Source organism: Carlito syrichta, unplaced genomic scaffold (assembly GCF_000164805.1).
Source record: "Carlito syrichta isolate Samal-C Ts95f unplaced genomic scaffold, Tarsius_syrichta-2.0.1 Scaffold302862, whole genome shotgun sequence".
In the NCBI taxonomy this organism is placed as follows: domain Eukaryota; kingdom Metazoa; phylum Chordata; class Mammalia; order Primates; family Tarsiidae; genus Carlito; species Carlito syrichta.
Window position 1 is genome coordinate 1,062,203 of NW_007246958.1, and position 18,641 is coordinate 1,080,843.

The 18,641-nt window shown below is 38.4% G+C and overlaps 1 protein-coding gene across 3 annotated transcripts; it reads left to right on the top strand.

Moving 5' to 3' along the window:
* Nucleotides 1-488: 488 nt before the first annotated feature.
* On the top strand, nucleotides 489-13,599 carry ENPP4 (ectonucleotide pyrophosphatase/phosphodiesterase 4 (putative)). Of its 3 annotated transcripts, none has more exons than XM_008057199.1 (4): nucleotides 489-565; nucleotides 8,853-9,710; nucleotides 10,674-10,844; nucleotides 12,859-13,599. In XM_008057199.1, the coding sequence occupies exons 2-4, from the start codon at nucleotides 8,885-8,887 to the stop codon at nucleotides 13,221-13,223; spliced, it is 1,362 nt and encodes a 453-aa protein (XP_008055390.1). In that variant the 5' UTR covers nucleotides 489-565; nucleotides 8,853-8,884; the 3' UTR covers nucleotides 13,224-13,599. The 3 variants fall into 3 exon arrangements, with proteins under 3 accessions (XP_008055390.1, XP_021567567.1, XP_008055389.1); XM_021711892.1 differs by having other exon boundaries at nucleotides 519-569; XM_008057198.1 differs by having other exon boundaries at nucleotides 547-649.
* Nucleotides 13,600-18,641: the final 5,042 nt, after the last annotated feature.

Below are 18,641 nucleotides of genomic sequence, written 5' to 3' on the forward strand. Positions count from 1 at the left end.
GAAGCTTCTCTAGATTTGTGCTGGACCTTGGTGCAGCCGAAGTCACGTTCTCCGCGGCCACCGAGCCGCCAGGTGCACAATAACTTAGGGGGTGGCAGCAGACCAGCGACTTGGCAGTTGCCTGTGGCCTTTCCGGGACTCGCTAGTTTTTTAGGTCCCTTGAAGGGCAGCCAGACCTAGAATGATAAGAAAGGGGCGTGGTGGGAGAAAGGAACCCACCTCTCGTCCTAGGTTCATTCGACCTCGCCAAGGCACCTGTCCAACCAATCGGAGAGGGAGTTACATTCAACGCTGGTTCCGGCATCCAATCCACGAGCGTGTCTCAGACTCTGCGGCCCGGGTCCAGCCCTCCAGGCGGCTGCGCACACTCGCAGCGCCCCCAGCAGCGCAGATCTCCAGGAGGTTGCGGCCGTGCCCCGCGGCTTGGGCGCAGGCTACTGCGCACGCGCCTCAGGAAGCGCTCTGCCTCGCAACTTACCAGCCTGCTGCCTCTTACCCCCGAGTGCCCGTGGGTGCTGGGTTCCGCGAGCGCCGGGTTCCGCACGCTGGGAAGAAGCGGCAGCGGGTGAGTAAGAGCCTCTCGCGCTCGGCGTGCTGGAGGGAAATAGTATCCCCTCTCCAGTCCACAGGAGCTTTGAAATTAGACAAGGTGAGACCCTCTTGCCCTCTCTCCCCCATTACATACACATCCCCTGGGGCGCTGGCGGGGAAGTTCACGAAGGGACCCGAGGAAGCAGGGAGGGCGTGGGCCCAGGGGGAGGCGGAGGCCGGGAAGAGGGAAGAAAATTTAGCAGGTGGCTGTGGAATGGGGGGAGTGAGCCTTGGAGTTCAGGGTGACGGGAGGGAAGTTGGCTGGAGGGGGCGAATGTGGGTCTGGGATGGAAGGGGAGACGGGGCGGGGCGGACTGTCCATGCATCTCCCTGAATATTCGATTCGAGCTTGTGTCCATCATTTATGATTATGCTTAAAAACTAATTTCCTAGAAAACAAACCGAGCAATAAGAGATACTTATGGGCCGGATACTGTGTTAAGCACTTTACAGACAACCCTTCCTTTTCTTGTCACAGCAACCCTATGAAATAACAGCATCCCTTTTAACAGGTGAGGAGTCAAGGTCGGAGAAGTGAAGGGACATCTAACCAAGATTGTACAACTAGTGACAAGCAGATTCAGGATTACTTACAGGGTCTGACTTCAGAAGGGCTTCACTTAATAATCATCAAGTGATCTGATGGCGCTAAGTCTGAAGATTTGCCAAGTACTATAGGGAATGAACTGCTGGTTTTGGTATTATGGTTTTCTTTTCTATTTTTTCAGAGATTGTTTCGATCTATTTTAAGGAAATCAAGAGCTTCCCCCACCTCCCCTTGCACTTAAATTAGTTACAAAATATAATTTGGAATACATTTTTATGAAAACACTAGGAGTAATTGGGGGTAAGGTAGTTTACTATGTAGAAAGTAAGATAACTGTTTTAAAGATGCTAGAAAATTTTGTGTACACTGGAACATTGGAGAATAATTTAGAATCCTGGGATTTTTAAGACCATAAAAGTTTTTTAGGGAGTAGTTGTATTTCTTTCCTTCAACTACTAGGAAAGTAACTAATAATCACCTAAAGGTAACTGCCTAAATTGTCTATGGGCTTAGACAGTAAGACTATTTTAAAGCTGTATAAGAGTTCCATTGTTTTACAGAACACATGGCATACTAATGGTGATAGATATCTTTCACCATATACTGTAACTGTTGTACTTTCTCAATTTCACATGAGCTAAGAACACCAGTGAGAGCTGACTGACGTGCATTCCATTCTGGCAGTGCATCCCAGAGAGCTAGAGGGTATTTTGTTCCCTGAATTGAAAATTCCCTCATTCTTCTGCTTCTCTTTCTTCACTGTCTTTCTGGTGTGAAAAATTACAAAATTTCTCAATATTTCATAATACAATAATTTTGTTCCCTGACAACTTGATTTACATTTCTTGAGAACTTCTCACTGGTGCTTATACTTTAACACACCCTTTAGAAGGAAACAGAACGTGGTAGACATGGATCCAGCACTGCTAATGTACTTTTTTGTCAGGAAAAGTTCTAACAGTTTGGAGGTTATTACCAGAATCGATAACTTGCTGTTGCTACACTTGTAAACATGTTGAGGATATGAAATAAGTAAGAGGACAGTAAAGCTACTAATCCCTTTCTGAGCTCAGCCAGTCACTGAACTTGAGCTTCATCACAGGTAAAAAGAGGAGATTAAAATAAATTATTCCTAATGTATTTCATAGTTTCACAATAATATTCTGCCCATCATAGTGCAAACTTTTTTTCTTCTAACATAACAGCTTTGTAACTTGAATGGATAAAGGGAAAATAATACTGAAGGCCTGTTCTGTAATCTTTTTGCATCCCCATTTTACACACAAGGAACTGAAGTTTGGATAAGTTCAATCTACCCAAGATCACCCATCTTCTGAATTTTTGCTCAGGTTCTGGGGTCCTTCTGACTTGAGTATATAGTGTTTCCACTACTGCTGAGCCTGAGGACAAGGACTGGAACACTTGGATCCTGGCAGTGCTAAGGATTAACAACACATGCTCCTTGAGCATCCTTTCCACTCGAGATCTGAGGAAGAAAGATTTTGATTTTGATTTTGTGGGAAAGGACAGACACAGGTTTTTGTTCTATTCTTTTACATATGGGAAGTGGTATAAGACATTGTCACATTAAAACCCTCAAGTTTGTAATATGGAGTATAAAATTCACACCATTTTGAGATATCAAAGATGTTTCCTGTTTTGTGGCAGCTCATTTAGGAGTATTATTTCACTTATCTATGCTCTTTTTAAAAAATTTTATTGAATATAAATTATATACCATTCAGTTCACTCATTTAAAGTACACAGGATGGATTTCTGCACCTGTTACCACAACCAGCTTGAAAACATTTTCATCAACCCAAAAAGTAACCTCGTACTGACTGGCATTTACTACCCGTTTTTTTCCCAACCTATATGACTACTAATAGATTTGCCTGTTTGAAGCATTTCATCTAAATGGAATCACACAATAAGTGATCTTTGTGATTGCCTTCTTTCCCTTAGCATAATGTTTCAAGGTTTTTCTAAATTGTTGCATGTATCAGTACTTAATTCCTTTTCATTGGAGATTCACATAATCTCCTATTATGTGAATATACCATGTTTATTCATTCATGTATTACTTGGTGGACATTTGAGTTGCTTCCACTTCTTGACTCTTACAAATAATGCTACTGTGAACATTTGTGTACAAGTTTTTGTATGGACATATGCTTTCATTTCTCTTGAGCATGTATGCGTAGTAGTAGAATTGCTGGGTCATATGGTAACTCTCTGTATAACCTTTTGAAGACCTGCCAGAATGTTTTCCAAAGTGACTGCACCATTTTACATTCCCACTAGCAGTTTATAAGAGTTTATATTTCTCTATATACTCATCAATACTTCCTGTTATTTGTCTTTATGATTTAACCATCCCCCTGAAGCGGTATGGCATTGTGGTTTTGATTTGTGTTTCTCTGATGACTAATAGATGTTGAACATCTTTTCAGATGCTGATTTGTCATCTGTTTCTTCTTTGGAGAAATGTATTTTCTGATCCTTTGCTCATCTTAAAATTGAATTATTTGAACTTTTATTATTGAATTGTAATCATTTTTTATTCTAGATATAAATCCCTTATCAATATATGAATAGCAAATATTTTCTTTCATTTTATGGATTGTCTTTTCACTTTCTTGATGGTATCTGTTGAAGCATAAAACCTTTTAATTTTGATGAAGTTCAATTTATTTATTTCTCTTTTTTGTGACTTGTGCTTTTGGTGTATCTAAGAAGGCTTTGCCTAGCCCAAGATTATGAAAGTTTACTCCTACATTTTCTTCTAAGAACTTTACAGTTTTAGCTCTTAATTTAATTCCACAGTTTATTTTCAGTTAATTTGTGTTTATAGTATGAGGTGGGAATCCAAATTCACTCTTTTGTGTGTGGATAGCCAGTTGTCCCTGCACCAATTGTTGAATTGTCTTGGCATCCTTCTGTTCTTAGAAATAACTTTATTGCCGGGCTCGGTGGCTCAGCCTGTAATCCCGCGCCTTTGGGAGGCTGAGGTGAGTGGATTGCCTGAGCCCGCGGGTTTGAGACCCGCATGGGCAGCGAGACCTCATCTCTACAATAAATCAAAAATCAGCCGGGCGTGGTAGCACGCGCCTATAATTCCAGCTACTCGGAAGGCTGAGGCAAGGATCGCCGGAGCCCAGCAGGTCGAGGCCGGGAGTGACCACTGCACTCCAGTCTGGGTGACAGTGAGATTCCAACTCAAAAAAAAAAAAAAAAAAAAAGATATAACTTTATTACCAAAGGCAGGCCCAAACTTTACCTGAGTATTTGTGTACCTAATCCTGAATTGTACCCCATCTTTAAAAATAAACAAATAAATAATTAAAAATCTAAAAGAAAAAGAAGTAACTTTATTAGATATACTATGATATTCCATTTGTAGTAATTCCTCTAAGGGCTGAGTTTTCTTTATTTTTGAATTGACAGTCTTACTCTGTTGCCCAGACTGGAGAGCAGTGGCATGCTCACGGCCATCCACTGCAGCCTTGACCTGCTGGGCTCAGATGATCCTTCCACCTCAGCTCTCCAATAGTTGCAACTAAAGGTGTGTGCCACCTTGCCTGGCTAATTTTTCTTGACATATTGTAGACACAAGGTCTCACCAAATTGTCCAGGCTGGTCTTGAACCACTGGGCTCAGGCAATCTTCTCTCCTTCTCCTTTCAAAGCTACCATTGCCTGACTAAGGACTGAGTTTTCAAAACATGCTTTATGGGATATGAATCTCAAACACAATTTACAAAGAAGTTTTGGTGTTGTAGAACAAAGTTGATAAAAGTGTAAACCCTGTCATTGTTTTTCCAGGATAGCAGCCAGATTCATTATTTTGGTTATTTATGTTCCTCCTTTGAGAACTATATGTTTGAAAAGTATAAAGCCTTTATTTCCTGATATATGGCACATACATATGTTTTTGCGTTATGAATTTAGTTATATGAGACATTTGTTGAATGATTTTTAAAGAATGAACTAAAATAGTGTCTGCTGAGCAAGACTTGATGTGTGGAAAGTAATTTTATGATGGAAATATAAATTATTACTAAAGCACAATTATAGGCCACCAAAATGAATGATTATTGTCTTGTACATGTTGAAATACCTTCAGAAAGACTGTGACAGTGAAGTGTGGTGAATGGAAGTTAAGGCTGGCAGTTATTTCTCTAATTATTTCACAGTAATTTGTATGCAAGTTGGGCTTGGATAATGGAGAGGCCCTAATGCGAGACTGAGACGTTTGAACTTTCTGTATAGGCAGGAGGACCCTTTTAACCTTTTTTAATTAGGGGAAAATTAATAGAGCTATGCCCGGGGAGATAAAGTTGGCAGCAGATGAGTGGTGAGAAAAGGGAAGGTGATCAAAGTAGGAAGGCAAGTTAAAAGAAAAATGTATTCTGGACAGGAAGTATTGAGGACTTAAAGAAGTACAGCAGCAGTGGAGATGGAAGAGTGGGGAACTGTTAAAAATGCTGGTGACACGCTTGCAAAATATGGGCTTAGTGTCAGCAGACGTATGTCTCTGTGTAACCTGGCTGAATCACTTAGCCCCTTGGGGGCTTCGGGCTCTCCCAACAGTAGAGATCAATAAGACAAGCATATTTCAAGCATTTTTAAAAAATGCTTATGACAAATGCACTTTCCAGGTCACACTCTGGACTGAGTGAATCGGAATCTCCTAGGTATAGTGACTTGACAGCTGCCCTTTTAACAGGCTCCCATTGGTGATTCTTGTGTCTTCATCTGTTCTTATTAATATTGTGTGTATTAGGTGATATGAAGGTAGAATTCAGTAGACTGGCAACTTATGGTGTACTCGGGAGACCTTTGTGTGCCTGAGAGAATGGTAAAGCTGTTTTAGAGGATTGAGAACTAAGGAAGGAGGAAGGGGGAAATATTTGAAGGTGTAGAGAATGCATTCAGTCTGTCATGTATCTGATTTGACTTGGCAGCCGAATAGCTTGTGTAGTGGGATTGAATTGGTTGGGAATGTAATATGGTTACTCAGGAAAAGAGGGCAGTGAATAAAGAATGTGGTTTTTAAAAGTAGATTTATGAGTATCTTTTCCCCATGAGAAGATACTGTGTCATCTATTTGCTGATTTAAGTCTACTCTGTTATTGGAAACAAATATTTGGGTGTAAAGAAGTAGCTATACTCAGAAAGAAACCAGGGATCTGACTTAGTCCAAGTTTTCATAATAGAGCTGTGTCCCTTGACACAAGTTCTAGAAATGCTGGGACCTAGGGCAGCAGCCCACATAATTTTGTTGTCTGATCAAACCTGGTTAAGGCTGTCTGAGAAAGGAGTTAAGTTGTGCATAAACACTATGTCAGAGGACACAAAATAATGAAAAGGGAAGTACCACTGTCTAGGTCCTTGTTAGCCGAAATTGCTGAGGTATGACTGGGTCTGTCTGTGGAAGTATGAGTATGCCTCTTCTCCTACTTATTAGGATTGTTACACTGTCTTTTAAAGAGGTGGTTTAATTTTGTTACTCTGCACTGTTTTTGGTTCTTGGTTAGCACCAGCAACACATGTTTCATGCATCAAATTCAAAAGGCAGCCTGTCTCAGGTTAAAATGGTAGAGATTTTCTAGACCCAAAGGCCCTCAGAAATAAGATTCTGTGCATTTGGTCTTCATAATTTTAAGTCACTGTTTTTCTGAGGGTCACAGCTTCAATCAGTAGGTATTTGAATGGTTATAAGTACACATCATCTAGGTGGTGTGTTTGAAAGAAAGAGAGAAAGCCTTTGTCTTCAAGTATTTGCGCAGTCTAGTTGAGAGAAAGAAGAATACATAACAAATGACTAACAAACTTCATAGTCACATTATTTTAACTCGCTGCTGCTTATACCTGGGACGTCAAGGTGTGTACTTCTGTGGCCATACCCAGGGTCTTCTTACTCTGAAATAATGAATTCACTCACCTCATTCTGACTGCAGTCCCATGTCATTGCAACTTTCACTAAAAGTTACTCTTAAAACATCAGTTTTTTGTCTCCATTGGAACCTCTGGTCCAAAACTTATTTACTTCTTGCTTGTCTCTATGGGTTTCAGCTTTGATGCTCACATTTCAGCCACTCTTTCGTCAGCATCTTCAACTTCTTTAGTTAGTCATCCTTTAGTTTCTAGCAGAATCTCAAGCTCAGGTCAGATCAGCTGCCTGTTTTGTTCATCCCTGTGCTAGGGCTATTGAGTTGCTGGGGAAACCAATCCCCCATGTTACTATGAAAACTCGCACAGCTATCAACATTGCATACCAATCCTACTGTCTCCTCGTACTCTCTCCCATTGTCCACATGAACCATTTTAGACATTCTCTGTGTGTTTCAGACCTCTGAGCTTTTTACCACCTTACTTCCTCACAATAATTGACCCTACCTCCAGCAACACAGAATACAACTCCCTTCACCTCCAGCCTTCAAACCTGTTAGCTCACCTAGCCTTTACTCTTTCTCTCCTGTTATAATGGAAGAGGCATCCTGCCCATCTAAGCATATCAGTCTACCTAAATCACATGTCCTATTTTCTTAGAGATCAAAAAAGCTAGAGACTGAAGAAAGGGAGAGTTATTAGGGAAAAGCTGTTTTTGTAGTGAATGGATTGTTTTTAAAAAAAAACACATAAATTGGGGACATTAGGCAGAATAGTTACATCTTTGACAGCAAAAGGGAAGTTTAAGAGAGATGTGGTGATGAAATTTATTTTGACAGCAGTTAGATTTCTTCAGAAGTTACTGTGGCATCCAAGTCCCTGTGGGATTTGTCTCTGTGTGTCAATCTCTTGTGAATATTGAGGAAGGTACAGGCTGAGGGGAACCTTTTTCTCAAGCAGCATTTATTTCGTACTCTCCCCTTGTTATGCCAATATTTTCTTAACAAGAACTGATGATAAGCCTGTGTGGTAGAATTTCCACCAACTATTTCTATGGGTTAAAGGAACTATAGAATACCATTCATTAAACTAGAAAAATACTCTCTCTCTCTCTCTAGAATCTCTGAAAGCTTGGCATTAACTGTACTTCATACAAAAGAGTTATTTTTGTTTTATTGGTTTTTTTTTTTTGAGTTGGAGTTTCACTTTGTCTCCCAACTGCGGTGTAGTGGCAGCACATTCACAGCCACCCCAGCATAGACCTGCTGGTCGCCGGTGATCCTTCTGTCTCAGTCTTGCAAGTAGCCAAACTACAAGCGTGTACTACTGCTCCTGGCTAATTTTTTATTTATTGTAGAGGTGAGGTCTCTCCAAGTTGCCCGGGCTGGTCTCAAACCTGCAGGCTCAGGCAATCCAATCGTCTTGGGCTCCCAAAGTGCTGGGATTACAGGCTGAGCTACCGAGCCTGGCCTTTTCATCTGTTCTTATTAAGCCTTTAGAATAACTTCTCCAGCTAGAAATGAGCAAGACAAAAAGAGTATTTCTATGTAATATTAAGAATGACCCATATCCCTTAAGATGTGGATGGGGCAGGGAATATACAAATAGAAAATTGAACAAGTAAAGGCAATTTTTATTTTTTCCAACTTTAGTAGGTTATTTTAAAATAAATGACGTTATTTAATTTTATATTGATATAGGTAAAGCTGGCATATAAAAGGTTTATAAGTGTGGAGTCTCTTCTCCTGTTGGCTAAAATTCTGAAGCTCAATCCAAACCATATATCATGACTACTTATACATTGTGTTTTTATGTTTTAGGAACCTGATTGCTGACCTTCAGCGTGTTCATTATGAAGTTATTAGTAATACTTTTGCTTTCTGGACTTACAACTGGTTGCAGAGGCAACTCTTCCTCTAGTTTGCCACCCAAGTTACTACTGGTGTCCTTTGATGGCTTCAGAGCTGACTATCTGAAGAATTATGAATTTCCTCATCTTCAGAATTTTATCAAAGAAGGTGTATTGGTAGAGCATGTTCAAAATGTTTTCATCACAAAAACATTTCCAAACCATTACAGTATTGTGACAGGCTTGTATGAAGAAAGTCATGGCATTGTGGCTAACTCCATGTATGACACAGTCACAAAGAAGCATTTTTCTGATGCTGATGACAAAGATCCTTTTTGGTGGAATGAGGCAATACCTATTTGGGTAACCAATCAGCTTCAGGGAAACAGATCAAGTGCTGCTGCCATGTGGCCTGGTACTGACGTACCCATTCACAATACCATATCTTCTTATTTTATGAATTATAACTCCTCAGTGTCATTTGCGGAGAGACTGAATAATATTACCATGTGGCTAAACAATTCAAACCCACCAGTCACCTTTGCAACACTCTATTGGGAAGAACCAGATGCAAGTGGCCACAAATATGGACCCGAAGATAAAGAAAACATGGGGAGAGTGTTGAAAGAAATAGATGATCTTATTGGTGACTTAGTTCAAAAACTCAAAATGTTAGGATTGTGGGAAAATCTTAATGTGATCATTACAAGTGATCATGGGATGACCCAGTGTTCTCAGGAAAGACTGATTAACTTGGATCTCTGCATCAATCATTCAGACTACACACTTATAGATCTGAGTCCAGTTGCTGCAATACTTCCTAAAATAAGTAAGTAAGCTTTTAGCTGAGGGATACTATTATTTGAATGGAAAAGTAATTGAGGAGCGATGTTTTTATAAAAGAATGAAGCTCTGACTTTTTGTCATTTAGGACCATGTACTCATACTTACTCAGAGTGGGATTATATATTTATCTCCCTAGTTTACAAGTTTTTAACAATTTGCTTATGGCTTAGGTTCAAAGTGATTATTTCTTTTTTTTAAATATATATTTCTTAATCATTCACACTAGTGGAAAAAGGACATTTTTATCCATAAATATTTTGGATTAGTGTGAAACATTTAGTCGAGTTAGTGTAAGTTGCCTTTCTTCTACTGATTGAAGACTTAGTAATTAATAGTAACATGCAGTTTATGCTTATCTAGGGAGCTAGGCATGAAAATGCTCCCCTTTCTATAAAAGTCCACCAGAGTAATCAATAAGGGTAATCCATAAAGTGAAACAGAGATAAGTGAATGCTTGTGAAAGGTGTGTGTATCAGTCTCCAATACTGTCACATTATTATTGCTCTGGTTTTTTTTTTGTTTTAAGAATTAGGTGATTTGGCCGGGCTCGGTGGCTCAGCCTGTAATCCCAGCGCTTTGGGAGGCTAAGGTGAGTGGATTGCCTGACCCTGCGGGTTCGAGACCTGCCTGGGCAACTTGGTGAGACCTCATCTCTACAATAAATCAAAAATTAGCCGGACGTGGTAGTGCGCACCTGTAGTTCCAGCTACTTGGAAGGCTGAGGCGGAAGGATCGCCGGAGCCCAGCAGGTCGAAGTTGCAGTGGCCCGGCCACTGCACTCCAGACTGGATGACAGAGTGAGATTCCAACTCAAAAAAAAAAAAAAAGAATTAGGTGATTTAATAGATGACGTCCAGAATTTATTTCCAGTTATGCTAGTTAGACATATTATTTTCTTATCGGTCAACTATAACTTTTTTCTTTTGCTATTTCCTTTTTCTTCCAGATAGAACAGAGGTTTATGACAAACTGAAAAACTGTAGCCTTCACATGAATGTTTACCTCAAAGAAAACATTCCTAACAGATTTTATTACCAACATAATGGTCGAATTCAGCCTATTATTTTGATTGCTGATGAAGGCTGGACAATTGTGCTGAATAAATCATCACAAAAATGTAAGTATTTAGGATATTTGTATAGTATCCTAGGGACAAATCACACACTGTGACACTGTTCTGTTAAGATGGTACTTTGACTTAGAGATATTTGCACAGAATAATTAGTTCTGCTCTCAGCTAGAAAATTCTCAAGTCTTCATCTGATAGTTTACAGTAACTACAATTTCACCCTTAGATTTGAAGGATGGGCAGCCTTAACAGTGAAAGTGTAGTTTTGTTTCTTACCCAAACCATGATTACTGTTAGTAATTTTGAAGAGTAGTTCTCTTGATTTATAGAAAATCAGAGAGAAGTAAAGAAACAGTAAAGGGGGAGAGATTAGCTAGTTCAAATTCCTTTTTCTTGTGTGTGTCCAAGTAACCCTAAAAAAAAAATGTGTCCAAGTAACCCTAAATTTTTCCTCAAAGAGGAAATCATTTATCTGAATGCTACAACTATTTCGAACACTGGGCAAGAACTAGAAAGTAAACAAACAAAAAAATCCATTAAATAAATAAAATAGATGTGTCAAAAATCTGTCTCCAAACTGAGATAATGTATAAGGAAGAATTGCGGGTCTTGCCTCAACTGAAGTTTTTATCTGTCCATATTTTACATTCAATTTGAATTCTTTTTTAAGAAAATCTGATTTTGTAGTCCATAGCAAGATTCAGCAAGCTTTTTTTGTAAAGGGCCAGATAGTAAATATTTTAGGCTTTGTGGACCAGCTGGTCTTTGTCTGAGCTGCTGAACTCTGCCTATATAGTGTGAAAGCAGCCATAAACAATAGGTAAACAAATTGAAGCATGGGTTTCAGTGAAATTTTGTTTACAAAAACAGGAGGGCTGAACCTGGCTATGGGCTGTAGTTTACAGTTCCCTGACCTATAGCAATTCAGAAGCATCAGGCAAGGGTAAGATGACTCAGGGTCAATGAGTATATAATTTATATTTTGCTAATATTATATACTCATTGTTAAAAATTTTTGAAAATATAGAAAAACATAGAAAAGAAAACAAAAACCATCCATAATCCCTCAATGCAGAGATACAGGCAAATGTTGGTTGTGATTCTAATCCTTTTTCCATTGCACATACATGTATATTTTAATATTACTGAAATCATACCATTTATACGTATTGTTATATTCTGCTTTTTTGTCATATGTCATATTCATTATTTTTATTATGAAATATTTCAAGCATACAACTGAAAAATAATGTAACAAACATCAATATACTCACCACTCAGTCACCTGCACTTAATATGAAAGTGGAAGCTTATTAAATGCAACTGATCTACATGAAAAGGCAGTATTTCTTAAAATAAAACTAAAAATAGGAAATTTGGAATTGGAGTTATATCAGGGACTATAACATGTTTTTCTTTGAGTCTAACTTTCACTGGTGTTCCATGTTAGAGTCATCTGGTTAGACTTTACATTCAATACAAGAATCCCTCCTGTAACATTTTCATTTATCTGACCCTCCTGATGATGGAGTGTTTACTATCAGTAAAGCAGTAGTACATTACATCTTTTACTTCTTACCCCAGGGGCACTGAGATTGGTAAGGCTGTAGATTCACTTTTCCCCTGTTCAGTGGTCTTACTTCTGCTCTCCCTAGTCATAAGGACCCTCAGCCGGACCGCTGTCCTTATCCAGTGCTATTTGCAGTGAGCTTTTGCTAACAGTGCTGGAGTTAGGCAAGTGAAGTAAGTGGGACTAGGACTGAAAGATAAGTACATCAGGTTAAGAAGTGTTAAAGTTTGAGACCGTGTGTGTGTGTGTGTGGAGAGAGAGAGAGAGAGAGACAGAGACAGAGAGAGACAGAGAGAGACAGAGAGAGAGAACATGGCTGAATTGAAGAAATAGAAATTTGGATTTCTGGCCCATCTTGTCTGGTCCACTTAACCACGGCATTAAGGTATGGGAATTAGACTGGCTAGAATCTAGTGTATATATACTAGAAGCAAGTTATTTTGTAATAACAAGTCTGATTTTATTGACTAGCATCATTTTGTTCTTTTTCAGTAGGAGACCATGGTTATGATAATTCTTTGCCTAGCATGCATCCGTTTCTAGCTGCCCATGGACCTGCATTTCACAAAGGCTACAAGTACAACACAATTAACATTGTAGATATTTATCCAATGATGTGCCACATCCTGGGCTTGAAACCACAACCCAACAATGGAACCTTTAGTCATACTAAGTGCTTGTTAGTTGACCAGTGGTGTATTAATCTCCCAGAAGCCATTGGGATTGTCATTGGTGCACTCTTGGTGTTAACCTCGCTGACGTGCCTCATCATATTCATGCAGAATAGACTATCTGGACCTCGTCCATTTTCCAGACTTCAGCTACAAGAAGATGATGATGATCCTTTAATTGGGTGACATGCCGGAGTTTACACAAAGTGTCTTTGATCCATCACAAAACTAAGAATAGTTTTGTTAACTATGAAAAAAAAATACTTTGAGAGACAAAGAACTTGACTAAGCATGCTATAGTAATAATAATTATTTTTCCCCTTGTGTTTTGTTTTTGGTGCATTTGCTAATACAAATAACCCTGATGATAGCAAAATGACTAGTAAATCATTAGTTAACACCATCTATTTCTCTAAGTAGAAATACTAGAAATAAATTTCGAGAAAAATACTCTCTTTGCTTTTTTTTGCAATTAAGATGTGATACATCTTTAAATGAACATATACCAAAATTAGTAGGCATGCTTTTCTGATAAACTTATATATTTGTAAACAAAGCAACAGAAATCTTTATGTAATTTGTGAATTTTGTGTATCAGGGAGGAAAAGTTTTTTATATTTTTATATTTACCTTTATTAATTTGTATCCCAACTAACCTTTTGAGATAGTAAATTCTCTGTGGTGGTTAACCAGGGAGAAAAGACCTAGCATATGAAAAAAAATTTTTTTTTTTTTTTAGTTGGAGTCTCACTCTATTGCCCAGGCTGGAGTGCAGTGACACACTCACGACCACCCCAGTGTCGACCTGCTGGGCTCTGGCAATCCTTCCACCTCAGCCTTCCAAGTAGTCAGAACTACAGGCGCACACTACAACACCCAGCTAATTTTTTGATTTTATTATAGAGACGAGGTCTCACCAAGCTGCCCGGGCTAGTCTTGAACCCATGGGCTCAGGCAATCCACTCGCCTCAACCTCCCAAAGTGCTGGGATTACAGGCTGAGCCTCCGAGCTGGGCCTGAAAAAACATTTTAAGGAGAGCTGTTAAAAACAAACAAAACAACTAAGACCATGTGATAAAAGCCTGAGTTGTCACCATTGTGTCTTAAGGTGTTGAAGTCTCAAAAGCTGTATCTTTTGAAGATTATTGTTAATAAGAAATTCAGAAGAAAATAAGAAAAACAATTTTCTCCATGTATGGTTAATGCCTTTGTGTAAATTATTTAGTTGTGTGTATATGCACATGTGTGTTTGTGTGTGCGGTTGTACAGATACTGTGTGACTGATTGCAGAAGGAGGTTGGAGATGGGCTGTGGCCAAGCTTCCATATTCCTGAAGAATTGCAGCTCTCAGGAGAGGTTATTTTGCACTTCAAATTTGTTTACTTTCTCCTAACTCAAAGTTAAAATCATAACCTAAATTTATTAATTTTTGTTATCATTTAGCTTTCTCATGTGATTGTAACCTAGTATACTAAGCGATGCAGAAAAATTTATGACATGAGTATAAATCTGAATTTGGGGCAATATGAGGAATGGAGATTTTTGTATTTACTTTTAGGGCTTTATGCCTTGCTTTTTAGGCTATAGAATAGTTAATTTTAAAACAGAATTTAGTATTTTTTTAATCTTTTACATAATTCATGTGTTAAGTGGCAGTATAGCCTTAGTGCTACTTCTGCTTTTTTTCTCCAGTGTTTGTGTCACAGAAATAATCACTTTACTCCTGTCTCTTTTTTTCACTCTACTCCTGTGTTTTTGTTATTTTTTTTTGAGTTGGAGTCTCACTCTGTCGCCCAGACTGGAGTGCAGTGGCCGCTCTCGGCCACCGCAGCCTCGACCTGCTGTGCTCCGGCGATCCTTCCACCTCAGCCTTCCAAGTAGCTGGAACTTCAGGCGCGTGCTACCACATCTAGCTAATTTTTGATTTATTGTAGAGATGAGGTCTCATACTCCTGTCTTTTAACATGTTTGTTCAGAGCCAAGGATTTGCTATGAAGAACTCACCCACCTTTGCTAGGTGGTAGCTTCTAATAATCAAAGTTAATATGAAGGAACTGAGTTGCAGAAGACTAGATTATATTTATTACAGGAAAATTTGGGCCTAAGAGCAATTCATCAGGACCTGAGACAAGCAATTAATATTGTGCTTTTTAAAGTTTGATGGTATAAAATATATATGGTAACTTTTGCAAATATAAAACTGATCTGTAATAAATAAATAGGCAAATGTTTATGATCTGTGATGGTAAAGAACAACAGTGGTGCCAGTCATCAAATATAGAATGTGTCCTGCTGAGTCACTGCTGATTTCTTGAGCCTGGTATTTAGTGCCTGTTGTATTTGGATTCTTGAGAGGCATTTCTATACCCTACCTAAATAACCCATGCTGTTGGTCATAAATTGACTATATTTTTAAAAGCATTAAAAAAATGAAAACCAATAGACCAAGATTTGCTTTTGGACAAATTTTTTTTTTTTCAGATTTTTTTCCTCATATGAAACAGTTATCCAATGGTAAATAGTTGATCTGAACAAAATAATAGAAAGGTTATTTTCTGCTTTAAGGCATATTTTTTAAAAAAGAATGGAACTGACACATATAAGCTTTTAAAAAAAAGTAGTGGACTTTTTTGAAGTCTAAAATAGTAGCAGAATATTTTATACTTGATGGTGTAAGTTTTAGTGATTTCATTAGCTTGATTGGTGGTTATGAGTTTCAGAAATCTACCCATGACATTTAATCCATGAATGGATTTATATAGGATGGTATAGGAAGGAATGTCCTGTCAATGTCTTAACCCTTTCAACAAAACATTTACCTGTCTTGTCTCTCCTTCCATTATCAAAATGTTAACTTTAATTTTAAATCCAGTAAATGTTTTAAGGTATATGTTGATGGGATGAAGATAATAGTATTTATTTTATCAAGGATACATATATTTTATACTGAACTTTGTTAGTTCAGTTATATCTTTTGAAAAGTTATCACTGTAGTACACTTAAAAGAGATAGTAAAACTAGACTTTTACATTAAGGTTTTGGTGTGTGTTTTGTTAAATAATTTTATTTTTTTTAAATGTGGGCAGCGCTCCTCCCACCCCGCCCTCCTCCCCCTTCCCCTACACCCCTGCCTCCCCCGCTACCCCCGCCTTCCCGCCTCCGTAGCTACAGCCAGCGGCCCCCAACCCCGGCACCGGACTTGTTAAGTAATTTATATGCTGCTGTTTTCTGGGTGACAAAGTATTTGGCTTTAAGAAACATTTAATTGTTTATGGCAATACTCCAAGGTAATAGGAAAACTTTTGATTAAGTTGTTTTGTTAATTCAGTGAGAGTATTAAGAATAGGTACATTTATGTATTACATGGGATAGTGCTGCTGCTGTTATTAATGTACAAGTTCTGGTAACCACAATAGAATTTTTTTAAAAAGTCTATGCTCTGTGTTACAGGCTTTATATTATTATTCCATTGGGCTTGGTATAAGCATTTGTAGGTAAATTCTTGGAACACTAAAGGATTAAAATGCTTTTATATTGTTTTTGGGCGTCTCTCTCTTTTGCCCATATCTGATAAGCTTTAAGGATGATTGCACTTAATTCCTTTTATTTGGAAGGTCTTATTTCATTGTTAACACATAAAGTTATAAACAAAGGACAAAGAGGAGATGAAAAAATGTGGTATTGTCAATTCTTAAAATAGTGTGTAAATAAAATGAGTGCTTTAAAGAAATTTGTATGTAGTGCCTTAAAATATATTTTGACTATATTGTTTGAATTCATAGGTAATGACTTTGTTCATGATTTTTAAAATTTATGTGAATAAAATCTACCAAAACATTCTTACTGCAATTATTAAATATAAAGTTTAGTGTCATTGGTGATTTTTTAATTTGTCACCTACTTGCAAAATATGCATAGTATAATAGATGTTGACATGACCTAGTAATATTACAAAACCCTTGTAGGTGTTTATTTTTTAAAAAACCCAGATTGAATGTATAAAATTGGACCAGAATTTTAAATCAGTGTAGTTTATAATTTAGCATAAAGATATCATTGGAAAGAAAGCCAAGATAATTGTGTGTGTGTGTGTGTGTGTGTGTGTGTGTGTGTGTGTGTGTGTCAGGGCCTCACTCTGTTGCCCAGGCTGGAGTGCAGTGGTAGGATTATGGCTCATCGCAGTCTCAACCTCCTGGGATCAGGCAATCCTCCCGTCTCAACCTCCCAAGTATCTGGGGCCACAGACATGCACCACTGCGCCTGACTTTGATTTTTTGTAGAGATGAGGGCTTGCTATGTTTCCCAGTCTGGTTTCAGACTCTTGGACTTGCAATCCTTCTGCCTCGGCCTCACAAAATAGTGGGATTACAGGTGTGAAACACTGCGCCTGGCCCAACATAAATTTTGAAGATGCTTCAGAACTGTAATTTATTTGCTTATGGTAGAAGGGAAAAAGTTTGACGAAGTAGATTACAAAAAAACAGGGTGGGAGACCCATTATAGCATTTAAGCTTTGTACGTAGCCATAAATATTTAGTGACTTGTCCTTTTGACTATGGATTCAACAAAAGTCCCCTCTAGTAGACCAACGGTTAGTTCATTTCCTGTTTTTATATTCAGTAAATACTACTAGTAGTCCTGGGAAAAATAGAAGAATAAAAGTTCCTTTCTTTACACTGAAAGAATTTTTTCAAAAGGGGTAAAACTTTAAAGCAACATAATATTATGGTTTAACTGATGCTGGTGAGATCCTTGGATCCAGAATTATTTATCTAGGCCCTGTGCTTCCTGAAATTTGAATGTCAGCTCCACCTCTCTCTCCCCTGCCCCTGGCCTCCTTGGTGCCAGTATTTGAGGATCATTACCCGCTCCTCTCCACCTGTGCTTCCCCCCCCCCCGACCTCCCAGGCCAGTGAACACATCCACAACCATTGCTTGAAAAAAATGTGTGAGACTCACTGATCCAATTAGCTTCTGGGGTCCTGTCACAAACATTCTGATCACAATATACGTATATATATCATGTATCCTAATGTGCATGTGTGTGCAGGTGGATGTTGGTGTTGAAAAAACTAGATCCTCTGACTCATGTCCTATGGTCAAAATACTCGGGAGGTAAAAGCAGGGCCTCTGCTCAAAGAGCAAGCCAAACTGCTATGCTAGTCAACATACCTTCTTTTATTCTCCAAAATCTCATTTCCACTGTCAATAAAAAATCTAGTGAGTTCTTCTGATGGCTCCAGTTATAGATACGTGTCTCCAGTCCAGGCCTCCCTCTTGTGTTAAAGATCTGAATTGCTAGTCACCCAATCTGCATTCTGCTCTAATCTACTGTGCTCAAACTCACTTTTATAAACGGGTGATAGAAGCAATGAAAATTAACCCCAAAACAAATCTAGATAACCCCACTATACAGAGACACGTTTTATAAAGGAATTCTTATAGGTCAGGCACAGTACTATTGATTTACACATAGTTTGAAATGTCTATTAAGGTGAGTGAATTTGATTTTTACACTCAAAATTTCTGTGAATACTCTTCTCACCTTTAAAATAATCGTGGTTTTGTTTTGTTTTGTTATACCAGCCCTAGCAGATTTTTTCC

Bases quoted from the DNA above. Each gene is read 5' to 3' on its own strand.
- ENPP4 (XM_008057199.1), top strand. From the start codon at position 8,885: ATGAAGTTATTAGTAATACTTTTGCTTTCTGGACTTACAACTGGTTGC. The intron at 9,711-10,673 runs GTAAGTAAGCTT...TTTTTCTTCCAG, and splicing joins TGCAATACTTCCTAAAATAA to ATAGAACAGAGGTTTATGAC. The intron at 10,845-12,858 runs GTAAGTATTTAG...GTTCTTTTTCAG, and splicing joins GAATAAATCATCACAAAAAT to TAGGAGACCATGGTTATGAT.